At 51.7% G+C, this 13,826-nt stretch overlaps 1 protein-coding gene across 1 annotated transcript in view; it reads left to right on the top strand.

Annotated features, from left to right (window-relative positions):
* Nucleotides 1–13,826, top strand: part of TOP2A (DNA topoisomerase II alpha) — a 195,197-nt gene that overhangs the window by 148,189 nt on the left and 33,182 nt on the right. The window contains exons 26-30 of the mRNA XM_075350156.1: nucleotides 6,828–6,971; nucleotides 7,116–7,199; nucleotides 7,341–7,538; nucleotides 8,720–8,858; nucleotides 8,942–9,088. Coding sequence (XP_075206271.1) covers nucleotides 6,828–6,971; nucleotides 7,116–7,199; nucleotides 7,341–7,538; nucleotides 8,720–8,858; nucleotides 8,942–9,088 — 712 coding nt within the window. The remainder of the gene's footprint in view (nucleotides 1–6,827; nucleotides 6,972–7,115; nucleotides 7,200–7,340; nucleotides 7,539–8,719; nucleotides 8,859–8,941; nucleotides 9,089–13,826) is intronic.

The following is a 13,826-nucleotide window of genomic DNA, read 5'->3' as shown; positions in this document are numbered from 1 at the left end:
CATAGGACGGCCGCGCTTATTACTCGAGTCCCCGGCTTTGCGGCCTAGTTTTCGCTTCGTTCCCGCCCCCAGCCCTGCCAGTCAGGGGAGGGGCGGGACGCTGTACAGAAAGTCAGCGCCGAGAGCTGGAGTCTGCTTTGCATTCTCCAGCCCCCTTCACTGGACACAGTGGGACGCCAGTTTCCCGCTCTTGTCTGGGGCACGCCCACGGCCCGCCCCTCTTCACAGGACGCCGGCAGCAATTCCTGCACGCAGTCTGGGCTGGAGAAGGGAGACAAGCTCTGGGCAACCAGTCACAGGATTCGGGCGACCACACACCCGCTTTTGTGCGGGCGGTAAGCGGCACCTGAAGTGCTGACCCCACTAATACCATGTGTACTTTATGCCTAGATGGCTAGACTACAGCAGCAAAAAGCAAGGGTGCTAGGGCACAGGCTTTCTAGGCTGCTTGTATTGCATGTGCTGAAGTGTTCATTTGTACTTCATGCTGGTATGCTATACACTGCACTGTACGGTCGCTATTCTTGGCTATATACTCTTAGATGGCTAGACAACAGCAGCAAAAAAGCAAGGGTGCTAAGGCACAGGTTTTCTATGCTGCTTGTACTGCATGTGCTGAAGTGTTCATTTGTACTTTCTGCTTGTATGCTATACATTGCACTGTACGGTCGCTATTCTTGGCTATATACTTCTAGATGGCTAGACAACAGCAGCAAAAAAGCAAGGGTGCCAAGGCACAGGTTTTTCTATGCTGCTTGTACTGCACGTGATACTGTTCCACACGGCAGGTTCCACTGTCCCCATTGTGTGCAATGCTCCCCTGTATCACTTGGTCAGCCGGGGTCTCTGCTAGAGGTGGCCAAAGAAACCACCGGTGAACCCTGTCCAGGGACAGGGACGGAGTTGCAGTTTCGGCTGATAGATTGTCTGTGACTGTGACTAACATCTTAGAGACTTTGCAGTCCAGACGGACCATGGGCAATGTTGACACAATGCTCCCTGGCCACCCTCATTTGGACAAATCAGTGCTCCGGGGGGGTCCCATGCATCCCAGGGCGCAGGCTCTGACACGGACAACAGTCCCAGACAGCCTAAGCGAGCTCGCTGGGAGCGGCACTCGGCTTCATCACTGGTTAGGGTCCCAGCAGGACTCTCTGTATGATGAGGCAGACGTAGCTGATCAGGACTCTGATCCTGAGACCGCTCTCAATCCGGATACACCGGATGGTGACGCCATAGTGAATGATCTTCTAGCGTCCATCAATGGAATGTTGGATATTTCTCCCTCAGCTCCTCCGGTGGAGGAGTCAGCTTCACAGCAGGAGAAATCCCTTTTCAGTATCTCAAGCGTATATTGAGTACTTTTCTGGCCACTCTGACTTCAGAGAAGCAATCCGGAAACACACACTTATCCAGATAAGCGTGCTCCAATCGTATTAAGGATACACGTTATCCTTTTTCCCCCTGACGTGGTCAAGCGCTGGACCCAGTGTCCAAAGGTGGATCCCCCAATCTCCAGGCTTGCGGCTAGATCCATAGTTGCAGTGGAAGATGGGACTTCCCTTAAAGATGCCATTGACAGACAGATGGTCCTCTGGTTGAATTCTGTCTATGAAGCTATCGGCGTGTCGGTTGCTCCGGCATTCGCAGCCGTATGGGCATTCCAAGCTATTTCAGCTGGTCTTGCGCACGTGGACACTGTCACATGTACATCTGTGCCGCAGATGGCGTCCTTAACCTCGCATTGTCTGCATTGCGACTTCCGCTATTAATGCTGTCCTGCACTCTACGAGCCGTACGTCAGTGGCGTCCGCCAACTCCGTGTTTTTACGCAGAGCCTTGTGGTTGAGGGAATGGAATGCAGATTCTGCTTCCAAAAAAGTGCTTAACCAGTTTGCCATTATCTGGTGACAGACTGTTTGGTGAGCGATTGGACGAAATCATTAAACAGTCCATTGGTAAGGACTCTTCCTTACACCAGCCCAGATCAAACCACACCCAACAGAGGAAGGGACAGTCGAGGTTTCGGTCCTTCCCAGGCTCGGGCAGGTCCCAATTGTCCTCGTCCAAAAGGACTCAAAAGGCTCAGAGAGGCGCAGATTCCTGGCGGGCTCAATCACGCCCAAGGAAGGCAGCCGGAGGAACCGCTACCAAGGCGGTTTACTCATGACGTTCAGCCCTCTCTCTCCGCATCCGCGGTCGGTGGCAGACTCTCCCGCTTTGGCGACATTTAGCTGCCACAGGTCAAAGACCGGTGGGTGAGAGACATTTTGTCTCACGTGTACAGGATAGAGTTCTGTTCTCGTCCTCCGGCTAGATCTTCAGAAATTCCTCACCTCCCGACCGAGCCGCTGCTCTTCTGCAGGCAGAAGGAGTGGTAATCCCTGTTCCTCCTCAGGAACAAGATACGGTTTTTACTCCAATCTGGTTGTGATACCAAAAAAGGACGGCTCTTTCCGTTCCGTTTTGGACCTAAAACTGCTCGACAAGCACGTGAAAACCAGGCGGTTCCGGATGGAATCCCTCCGCTCCGTCATTGCCTCAATGTCTCAAGGAGATTTCCTAGCGTCAATAGACATCAGGATGCTTATCTCCACGTGCCGATTGCTCCAGAGCACCGGTGTTGGCTACGATTCGTTATTGAAGACGAGCATCTTCAGTTAGTAGCCCTGCCCTTCGGTCTGGCGACAGCCCCACGGATTTTCACCAAGTTCATGGCAGCAGTGGGAGCAGTCCTGCACTCTCAGGGTCACTCTGTGATCCCTTACTTGGACGATCTACTTGTCAAGGCACCCTCTCAAGAGGCATGCCAACACAGCCTGAACGTGGCGCTGGAGACTCTCCAGAGTTTCGGGTGGATCATAAACTTTTCAAAGTTAAATCTGTCACCGACCCAATCGCTGACATATCTTGGCATGGAGCTTCACACTCTCTCAGCGATGGTGCAGCTCCCGCTGGACATACAGCGTTCACTACAGACGGGGGTGCAGTCTCTCCTTCAAGGCCAGTCACACCCCTTAAGGCGCCTCATGCAGAGGCAGTCCCTTTCGCGCAGTTTCATCTGCGTCCACTTCTATAGGACATTCTTCGCCAATGGGATGGGAAGTCGACGTCCCTAGACAGGAACGTACCCCTTTCTCAGACGGGCAAGGACTCTCTTCAGAGGAGTCCACCTTTCAGATCAATGTTCTGGAAATCTGGGCAGGGTATCTTGCCCTGCAAGCCTTCCAGCAGAGGCTGGAAGGCAAACAGATCCGAATTCAGTCGGACAACTTCACAGCGGTGGCATACATCAACCACCAAGGCGGAACACGCAGCCGGCAAGCCTCCCAGGAAGTCCGGCGGATTCTGATGTGGGTGGAAGACAGAGCATACACCATATCCGCAGTTCACATCCCGGGCGTAGAAAACTGGGAAGCAGACTTCCTCAGTCGCCAGGGCATGGACGCAGGGGAATGGTCTCTGCACCCGGACGGGTTTCAAGAAATCTGTAGCCGCTGGGGGAGGCCGGACGTCGACCTAATGGCGTCTCGGCACAACAACAAGGGCCCGATTTTCATGGCGCGGTCTCACGATCAAAGAGCTCTGGCGGCAGGCGCCTTAGTTCAGGATTGGTCGCAGTTCCATCTACCCTATGTGTTTCCCCCTCTGACACTGTTGCCCAGAGGGCTACGCAAGATCAGCTCCGATTGCCGCCGCGCCATCCTCGTCGCCCCAGACTGGCCGAGGAGGTCGTGGTACCCGCATCTGTGCCATCTCACGGTTGGCCAACCGTGGGCACTACCAGACCGGCCAGACTTACTGTCTCAAGGGCCGTTTTTTCCATCTGAATTCTACGGCCCTGAACCTGACTGTGTGGCCATTGAGTCCTGGATCCTAGCGTCTTCAGGATTATCTCAAGACGTCATTGCCACCATGAGACGGTCTAGGAAGCCGACGTCTGCCAAGATCTACCACAAGACGTGGAAGATATTCTTATCTTAGTGCTCTGCTCAGGGAGTGTCTCCCTGGACATTTGCATTGCCTACTTTTCCTCCCTTCCTGCAATCTGGTTTGGGAAAAGGTTTGTCGCTCGGCTCCCTTAACGGACGAGTCTCAGCGCTGTCTGTTTTCTTTCAGAAGCGCATAGTACGACTTTCTTAGGTACGCACGTTCCTGCAGGGGGTTTGTCACATTGTCCCTCCGTACAAGAGGCCGTTAGACCCATGGGATCTGAACAGGGTACTAATTGCTCTCCAGGAGCCGCCCTTTGAGCCTCTGAGGGATGTTTCACTTTCTCGACTTTCACAGAAAGTGGCCTTTTTGGTAGCGGTCACGTCTCTTCAGAGAGTGTCCGGGCTAGCAGCGCGGTCATCCAAAGCTCCCTTCCTGGTGTTTCACCAAGACAAGGTAGTGCTGCGCCTGATTCCGGGGTTTCTCCCTAAGGTGGTATCCCCCTTTCATCTCAATCAGGATATCTCCTTACCTTCCTTTTGTCCTCATCCAGTTCATCGATATGAATTGGATTTGCGTTTGTTGGATCTGATGAGAGCGCTCAGAATCTACATTTCCCGCACGGCGCCCCTGCGCCGCTCGGATGCATTCTTTGTACTTGTCGCTGGTCAGCGCAAAGGGTCGCAGGCTTCCAAATCCACCCTGGCTCGATGGATCAAGGAACCAATTCTTGAAGCCTACCGTTCTGCTGGGCTTCCGGTTCCATCAGGGCTGAAGGCCCATTCTACCAGAGCCGGGGGTGCGTCCTGGGCATTACGGCACCAGGCTACGGCTCAGCAGGTGTGCCAGGCGGCTACCTGGTCGAGTCTGCACACTTTCACCGAGCATTATCAGGTGCATGCCTACGCTTAGGCGGATGCCAGCCTAGGTAGAAGAGTCCTGCAGGCGGCGGTTGCCTCCATGTAGGGAAGGGCTGTTTTACGGCCCTAACTTGAGGTATTAATTTACCCACCCAGGGACTGCTTTTGGACGTCCCAATCGTCTGGGTCTCCCAATGGAGCGCCGAAGAAGAAGGGAATTTTGTTACTTACCGTAAATTCCTTTTCTTCTAGCTCCAATTGGGAGACCCAGCACCCGCCCTGTTTCCTTCGGGATTTTTTGGTTTTTCGGGTACACATGTTGTTCATGTTGAATGGTTTCAGTTCTCCGATGTTCCTTCGGATTGAATTTGTTTAACCAGTTATTGGCTTTCCTCCTTCTTGCTTTTGCACTAAAACTGAGAGCCCGTGATCCCACGGGGGGTGTATATGCAGAAGGGGAGGGGCCTTACACTTTTTAGTGTAATACTTTGTGTGGCCTCCGGAGGCAGTAGCTATACACCCAATCGTCTGGGTCTCCCAATTGGAGCTAGAAGAAAAGGAATTTACGGTAAGTAACAAAATTCCCTTCTTTTACAGTCCGGTCTGCAGTTAGGACTGTCCCTCAACTCTCTCAAGGGATAAGTCTCAGCTCTATCAGTGCTGTTCCAGCGGCGTCTCGCCCGGCTGGCTCAGGTCCGCACCTTCATGCAAGGTGCGTCTCACATCATTCCGCCTTATCGGCGGCCCTTGGATCCCTGGGACCTTAACTTGGTCCTCACGGTATTGCAGAAACCCCCTTTCGAGCCCCTTAGGGAGGTTTCTTTGTATCGTCTTTCTCAAAAGGTGGCCTTTCTAGTTGCAATAACTTCTCTCAGGAGAGTCTCTGATTTGGCTGCGCTCTCCTCTGAGTCACCTTTTTTGGTTTTTCACCAAGACAAGGTAGTTCTCCGTCCCACCCCGGACTTTCTTCCTAAGGTGGTCTCTCCCTTCCACCTTAACCAGGATATTTCCTTGCCTTCCTTCTGTCCGGCCCCTGTTCATCGCTTTGAGAAAGCGCTGCATACTCTAGATCTGGTGCTGCTCTCCGGATCTATGTGTCTCGCACCGCTGCGCTTAGGCGGTGCACCTCTCTTTTTGTGCTAACCACAGGGCGGCGCAAGGGTCTCTCTGCTTCTAAGCCGACCTTGGCCCGTTGGATTAGATCGACCATTTCGGACGCCTACCAGAGTACTCAGGTGCCTCCCCCGCCGGGGATCAAAGCACGCTCGAATAGAGCTGTCGGTGCCTCTTGGGCTTTTAGGCACCAGGCTACGGCTCAACAAGTCTGTCAGGCTGCCACTTGGACTAGCCTGCATACCTTTTCGAAGCACTACCAATTGCATGCTCATGCTTCGGCAGATGCGAGCTTGGGCAGACGCATCCTTCAGGCGGCTGTCGCCCACTTGTGAAGTTAGGCTCCGCCTACTTCTTAGTTTTTTCTGTTTATTCCCACCTAGGGACAGCTTTGGAACGTCCCATGGTCTGGGTCTCCCAAAGGAACGATAAAGAAAAAGAGAATTTTGTTACTTACCGTAAATTCTTTTTCTTATAGTTCCGTATTGGGAGACCCAGCTCCCTCCCAGTTGCCTGTTGGCAATTTTCTTGTTCCGTGTGTTATCACCGGCTGTTGTCGTGGACAGAGTCTCCGGTTGTTCCGGTTCTTACTCGGTTCTACTTGTGGGTGGCTATTCTCCTTCAGCTTTTGCACTAAACTGGCTAGGACTGGCTACCAGGGGGTGTATAAGCTCAGAGGGAGGAGCTACACTTTTAAGTGTAGTACTTTGTGTGTCCTCCGGAGGCAGAAGCTAAACACCCATGGTCTGGGTCTCCCAATACGGAACTATAAGAAAAAGAATTTACGTTAAGTAACAAAATTCTCTTTTTTTCTCTCCTCTGTATTCCTACCTATTCGGTCCTTCATTCTGTACTTGAAGGCATTATGCAAGTCATGTAAACGCTTCACATGTCTTTATTACGTTGTGTTTTATTTTACAGGAAGAAGCTGGAGAGATGATCGAAGAAGAAGAAGAAACTGAAGCATCAACCACTGGACCAGATTACAACTATCTCCTCAATATGCCTATGTGGTATTTGACCAAAGAGAAGAAAGATGAGCTGTGCAAGCAGAGGGATACTAAGGTTGGCATCAGTTCCCTGGCATTTTATTTGCGTAGTACCCCTTTGATTTGTAGATGGGGGGGGGGGGGGGGGGTTTCTTAGATGACGTAACTTTGTTTTGATCTGTAATGTGCATCTTGTATAATTGCTTTGTTTTTGTATCAGATCACCGAGCTGGAGGACCTGAAGAAGAAATCTCCATCTACGCTGTGGAGAGAGGACCTCGCTGTCTTTGTTGAGGAGCTGGAAGTAAGTCACGTCACTGATTCTTTCTATTTACACTTTTTATTATCAACACTAGCTAAACTATGAAATGTGTTCTTTGCCTACACTTATGTAAAAATTGTACATTGCTAATTATAGACTTGTTTTGTATTTTTTTAATAAAAGCGTGTAGAAGAAAAAGATCGTGCTGAGGAGCAGCTCTCCCTCCAAGGCAAAGTGGTGAAGGGCAAAAGTGGAAGACCTCAGGTGAAGAAGATGCAGTTACAGGAGATCTTGCCATCACCCCATGGAAGGCGAATTGTTCCCAGGGTCACAACAGCTATGAAAGCAGAAGCGACTAAAAAGATCCGGAAGAGAATTAAGGTAAGGATGAGATTATGACACTTAAAGGGAACCTGTCACCACTTTTTCGGCCTATAAGCTGTGGCCACCACCACTGGGCTCTCATATACAGCATTCTAACATGCTGTATATAAGAGCCCAGGCCACTGGGTATAACATAAACACTTTATAATACTCACCTAGAAGGTCGCTCCGATGCACAACAGTTGGATGGGTGACGCAGTTCTGGACCGGTGCCTCCCCTTTTGGCCACCTTGGTCTTCTTTATTCTGAAGCCGTGGTGCATGACGCGTCTAAATCATCCACATTCGCCGGCATTGTGGTCAGGGGTACTACAATACTTTGATCTGCACTGAGCAGGGCAGATCAAAGTGCACCAGTGCAGGACCTCAATGCCGGCGCATGTGTATGACATAGACGTTTCATGCACCGCGGCTTCAGAAGAAGGAAGACCAAGGTGGCCAAAAGTGGAGGCGCCGATCCCGGAGAACGGAGAGACCCATCCGATTGTTGTGCACCGGAGCGACCTTCTAGGTGAGTATTATAAAGGGTTTATGTTATACCCAGTGGTCTGGGCTCTTATATACAGCATGTTAGAATGCTGGATATAAGAGCCCAGTGGTGGTGGCCGCAGCTTATAGAGCAAAAAACTAGTGACTGGTTCCCTTTAAAGGATTTTTCCCTGAAATCTACAATAAAAGGAGTTTTTTTTTTTTTTTTAGTGTAAGTCCCCTGTCTGCTACTCGCCTGCGTTCGTCATCTTTTTCCAGCAGTGCACCAGGTGGTCTCTGCCGATTGTGATTGGCAGCAGCTCCAGTGTTTCAAGGAGTGCACAGGAGGTCATAAATGTAACCCTGAGCCTCATTCTGGCTCCTATAGTTACATTGTGCACTTGTGACGTTACTTCTAACTTCCGGCCAGTCAGAAGTTATGGGCACAAGATAGTGCCGCGGGACCGGAGCACCACTGAAAAACTATGAAGCCACCAGAAAGGGACTATGACTGAATAGGGGACTTGCATTTAAAGCACCACTCCAGCACTGAAGAAGAAAAACCAATGGACTGGTGCTTTAACACATGCTTCTATGTGCTATCACATCTTTACATTTGTATGTTTTGTTACTAAACTATATAAAAAGAGAGGTTTGTCTCTAAGCAACAGGCCGCCTATCGTAAACAATCCATAATGTTTTCTCCTTTAGACTGACGACATTGCTAAGAAAATGGAGTTTGGAGACAATGACGATGATCTGCAGGAGAGCCTTGGGAACAGCCCTCAGAGTAGTAATGAAAGCGTTTCCCTTGCTGAACGACTAAGCAAGAAAGTGAAAGCTGAGCCAGGTTTGTGGGATGTTAAGTTTTCTTATGGTTAAAGCTTTAGTTTCACGCAATTCCTTAGTAAATGGCAAATGTAAATTAAACAGGAACCAAGGCAAAGGCAACTAAAGGCAAGAAACAGGCAACCCTTCCATTCAAACCTGTGAAAAAAGCAAGCCCCGTCATGGATTCATGTAGTGACTCTGAACCGGAGGTGGTGGCTCCACGTCTGGCTCAGCCAAGACGTGCTGCCGGTAAGGTTTTAATGTGCTGAATACATTAATATATTTATAATATCTTTATTTGTTCCATACATTTGATGGGAGTTTTACACCTAGTGAAATTATTGGTGTTGCCTATAGCACAATTATTTTGATTTTCTTCTAACATTTTGGATAGATAAATTCTGGTTCCTAAGTGATGGTTTGTCGTAAACGGTGAGCCTCATGCATACTGCATCACTAGTTTTTAACCTTTTCACGACACATGACGTACTGGGTACATCATGGATCGTGTCAGGTTAATGCTTGCCGCCGGCAGCGATCGCTGCACGTATCAGCTGCTTTGAACAGCTGACATGCATCTATCAAGCACAAGTGGATTCGCTACCCACTCATGCCTGTTAACCCCTTACAGCGTGCTGTGAAAATGTCATAGCGGGATGTAATAGCGGGCCACGGTAAGCATTCACTTACCCGGCTGCATCTCAAGTCACGTGATGTGATCACGTGGATCCGATGGTTGTCATGGTAGCACAGGGTCAGGTAATGACTCCTGTAGCCATCATGACTCACATCCTCTTACAACTGACGGACTGCTGTTTGTAATAGGAGAGCTCCCTTTCTGCAGATCTCAGCTGTGATCTGGAGAAATGGAAGAGCGATCAGACTGCTGATCGTTATAGTCCCCTAGGGGTACTAGTAAAATAAGTGTTGTTTTTTTTTTTGTTTTTTTTTTAAAATAAACAACCCAAAAACCTAAGTTTAAATCACCCCCCCCATTCGCTCCATTGGTAAATTGAAGGGTTAATAAAAATATACACACATTTGGTATTGTCGTGCTCAATCGCCTGATCTATAAAATGTAAAATTCATCCGATCAGTAAACGGCGTAGCGTCGAAAAATTCCAAACGCCAAAATTGCGTTGTTTGGTCGCTGCAAATTTTGTGCAAAATACAATAACAGGCGATCAAAACGTAGCATCTGCGGAAAAATGGTAGTGTTAAAACAGTCAGCTCTAGGCACAAAAAATAAGCAATCACTTAGCCATAGATCCCGAAAAATAAGAACGCTACGGATCACAGAAAATGACGCAAAAAGTGCGCCTTTTCTTTGTCGCTCCATTGGGAGACCCAGACAATTGGTGTATAGCTACTGCCTCCGGAGGCCACACAAAGTATTACACTTAAAAGTGTAAACCCCTCCCCTCTGCTATACACCCTCCCGTGCATCACGGGCTCCTCAGTTTTTATGTTTTGTGCGAAGGAGGCTGACATCCACGCATAGCTCCACATCTTAGTCAGCAGCAGCTGCTGACTAGGTCGGATGGAAGAAAAGAGGGCCCATATCAGGGCCCCCAGCATGCTCCCTTCTCACCCCACTCTGGTCGGCGGTGTTGTTAAGGTTGAGGTGCCCATTGCGGGTACATAGGCAGGAGCCACATGCTGTTTTCCTTCCCCATCCCTTTAGGGCTCTGGGTGAAGTGGGATCCTAATCGGTCTCCAGGCACTGGGACCGTGCTCCCTCCGCAGCCCCTGGGGAATCTGCTGGACAGGAGCCGGGTATCGTCAGGGACAAGGCCCTGCTACTGTGAGGTACTCTGTGTCCCTGTGGGGACCGCGCATGGAGCGCTTGTGCCATACACACTGCAGCACTGCTGGGTGTGTTAGTGCGCCGGGGACTACCGCGCCGGCCGCGCTTATAACTTTAGTCCCCGGCTTTTGCGGCCTAGTTTCGCTTATTCCCGCCCACAGGCCTGCCAGTCAGGGGAAGGGCGGGACGCTGCACAGGACGGCAGCACTGAGGGCTGGAGCATACTCTGTATCCTCCTCCCCCCCTCACTCAGCACAGTGGGGCACTAGATTCCCGCACTTTCTAGGGCACGCCCACGGCCCCCCTCCTCCCCACAGAATGCCGGCAGCCATTCCTGTCAGCACTTCTGACGCTGGAGAGGAGAGACAACATCAGGGGGGCCCGGGCACGGATTCTGGTGATCACACAACCGCTGTGAGCGGTCGGTAAGCAGCACCTGAGGTGCTGGCCCCACTGAGTGCCGAAGTGTACATATATATATATATGCTTGTTGTATGGTCGCACTGTTGATTTTTGGCTACTCCTGGAGAAGCCTTACAGTCCAGCCCCGGGCACTGTTCAATCATTATACCACCCCCGGACCTGCCAGTCAGGAGGAAGGGCGGGACAGTCGGGCTGACGCCGACAGTGAGGGCCGGAGCACACTTCGCTGTCCTCCGCCCCCCTCACTAATCACGCTACGGAACTGATCCCCTCAAGGTACTCAGTGTCCCCTTGGGGACGGTGCAGAGAGCAGCTTCGCCTCAGACTTGGCGACTACCGCGCCGACCGCGCCTGCTTGCCGGCCGCGGTCTGTAACTTTAGTTCCCGGCTTTTGCGGCCTAGCGCCTTAAGCTCCCGCCCCTGGCCCTGCCAGTCAGGGGGAAGGGCGGGACGGTCAGTCGGAGGCTAGCAGTGACGGCTGGAGCACACTTGGCTGTCCTCCGCCTCCCTCACGTTTCGCTCAGGGCACCAGATTCCCGCACTTTTGGGGTTACGCCCACGGCTCCCCCCTCCACTGTACACGCCGACAGCCATGTTTTCAGCAGCACATACTGCTTCAGGGTCGGTACACCAGGGGGCTTCTTCTCGATGCTGGGCCCCCTAGAGTGATGAACTGTATATGTGATACACTGTATATATGGCTATATATTGTTTGAATGCAGTTTCACAGTTCGGCTGTACATATGTATCCTCAGTGATCACTGTGTACATACTCGCTCAGCCGGTGACGGGGGCACTGGTTGAGCTTCGCCGGCGTTCCCTGTCCAGGCGGCAGGGACAGAGTTACAGCTTTGCTGAGAAACTCTCTGGGTCATTTTCACTATCCATGTCTCAGGCTATGGACAAATGGTCGGCTAAGAGACTGGGAGTTTGCAGTCCAGACCGGCCCCTTACACAGGCCCCGGGCACTGCGGGATCGCCCCAGGCCTCTATCGGTCTGCGACGAAGCGTGTTCCTGGGGTGGCCTCTAGTTATTACGTGATAAACTCCTGCACGAACCGCAGTCCCAGTCCGGCAAAGCAGCCTTGCTTGGAATCTTCCCCGATTTCTAGGGTCTCAGCTTGAGGACCCTATAGAGGATGGGGCGGAGGTCGCAACCCAGGACTCTGTCCGGACGTGGCTCTCAAGGCTTCACAGATTCTGTCCAGAAGCACACCTTCCCGGACAAGCGTTTTACTGAACGCCTTATAACACACATTGTCCCTTCCCCTCTGACGTTGTTAAGGTTTCGGCTCAATGTCATAAGGTGCCCTCCAGTCTCGGACTGGCGGCTAGATCAGTAGTAGCAGTGGCTGGCGGGTCCACGCTCAAGAATGCCACGGACAGACAGATAGAACTCCTAATAGGATCCATCTATGAAGCCATAGGCGCGTCCGTTGCCCCAGCCTTTGCAGGGGTGGGCACTCCAGGCTATCTCAGCTGCTCTGTCTCAGATCAATGCGGTCATCCTGTGCTCTGCAATTAGCGTCTTTGACGTCTCAGGCGGTGGTATTTTCATCCTCCGCCGTGCACAGAGAACCTTTTCTGCATGGCGGTCCAGGTCAGGGGAGTGGTCCCCACATGTCCAAGACCGATGTTGGAGACATTCTGTCTTACAGTCACAGGATAGAGCTCAGTTCTCATCCTCCGACTCGTTGCTTCACAGCATCTCCGTCCCCCGAGCGAGCCGATGCACGTTTCCAGTCGGTGAACACACGGCTCAACGGACAGAGAACCTGACGGTTCCGGATGGAATCTCTCCGCTTGCCATCGCCTTTGATGGCCCAAGGAGGCTTCCTAGCATCAATCGACATCAGGGATGCTTATCTCCACGTGCCGATTGTACCAGAATATCAGCGCTTCCTGCGCTTCGCCATAGGGAACGAACACCTTCAGTTCGTGGCACTAACTTTCGGCCTGGTGACAGCCCTACGGGCCTTCACCAAGGTCATGACAACGGTGGTAGCGGTCCTTCTATCTCAGGCATTCTGCTGGTCAAGGCCCCCTCTCGGGCGGCATGCCAACACAGCCTGAACATTGCTCTAGAGACTCTCCAGAGATTCGGGTGGTTCATCAATTTTTCCTAAAGTCAAAATTGACACCGGCCCAATCACTGACATATCTCGGCATGGAGTTTCATACTCTCTCAGCGATAGTGAAGCTTCCGCTGGACAAACAGCGTTCACTACAGACAGGGGTGCAATCGTTCCTTCGAGCCCACTCACACCCTTGGAGGCGCCTCATGCACTTCCTAGAGAAGTTGGTGGCAGCAATAGAGGCAGCTCCGTTTGCGCAGATTCATCTGCGCCCACTTTAATGGGACTTTCCCCGCAAATGGGACAGCAAATCGACGTCCCTCGACAAGAACGTTGCTCCTTCCCGGGCAGCCATGGCCTCCCTTCAGTGGTGGCTTCTTCCCACTCTTGTCGAAGGAAAAATCCTTCCACCACATCCTGGGCTGTGGTCACGGCGGACGCGAGTCTGTCAGGGAGTCTTCCTCCGCCACAGGGCTCAGGGTACATGGACTCAGCAGAGTCCTCCCTCCAGGTCAATGTTCTGGAGATAAGGGCAGTGTTCTAGCCCTAAAAGCGTTCCAGCCATGGCTGGAAGGCAGGCAGATCCGAATTCAGTCAGACAACGCCACGGCGGTGGCATACATCAACCACCAAGGCGACACAAGCAGTCGGCAAGCCTTCCAGCAAGTCCGGCGGATTCTGC

The sequence above is a fragment of the Anomaloglossus baeobatrachus genome, chromosome 5 (genome assembly GCF_048569485.1).
Source record: "Anomaloglossus baeobatrachus isolate aAnoBae1 chromosome 5, aAnoBae1.hap1, whole genome shotgun sequence".
Taxonomy (NCBI): domain Eukaryota; kingdom Metazoa; phylum Chordata; class Amphibia; order Anura; family Aromobatidae; genus Anomaloglossus; species Anomaloglossus baeobatrachus.
The sequence above is the reverse complement of the archived record's forward strand: the minus strand, read 5'-3'. Positions and strand labels throughout refer to the sequence as shown.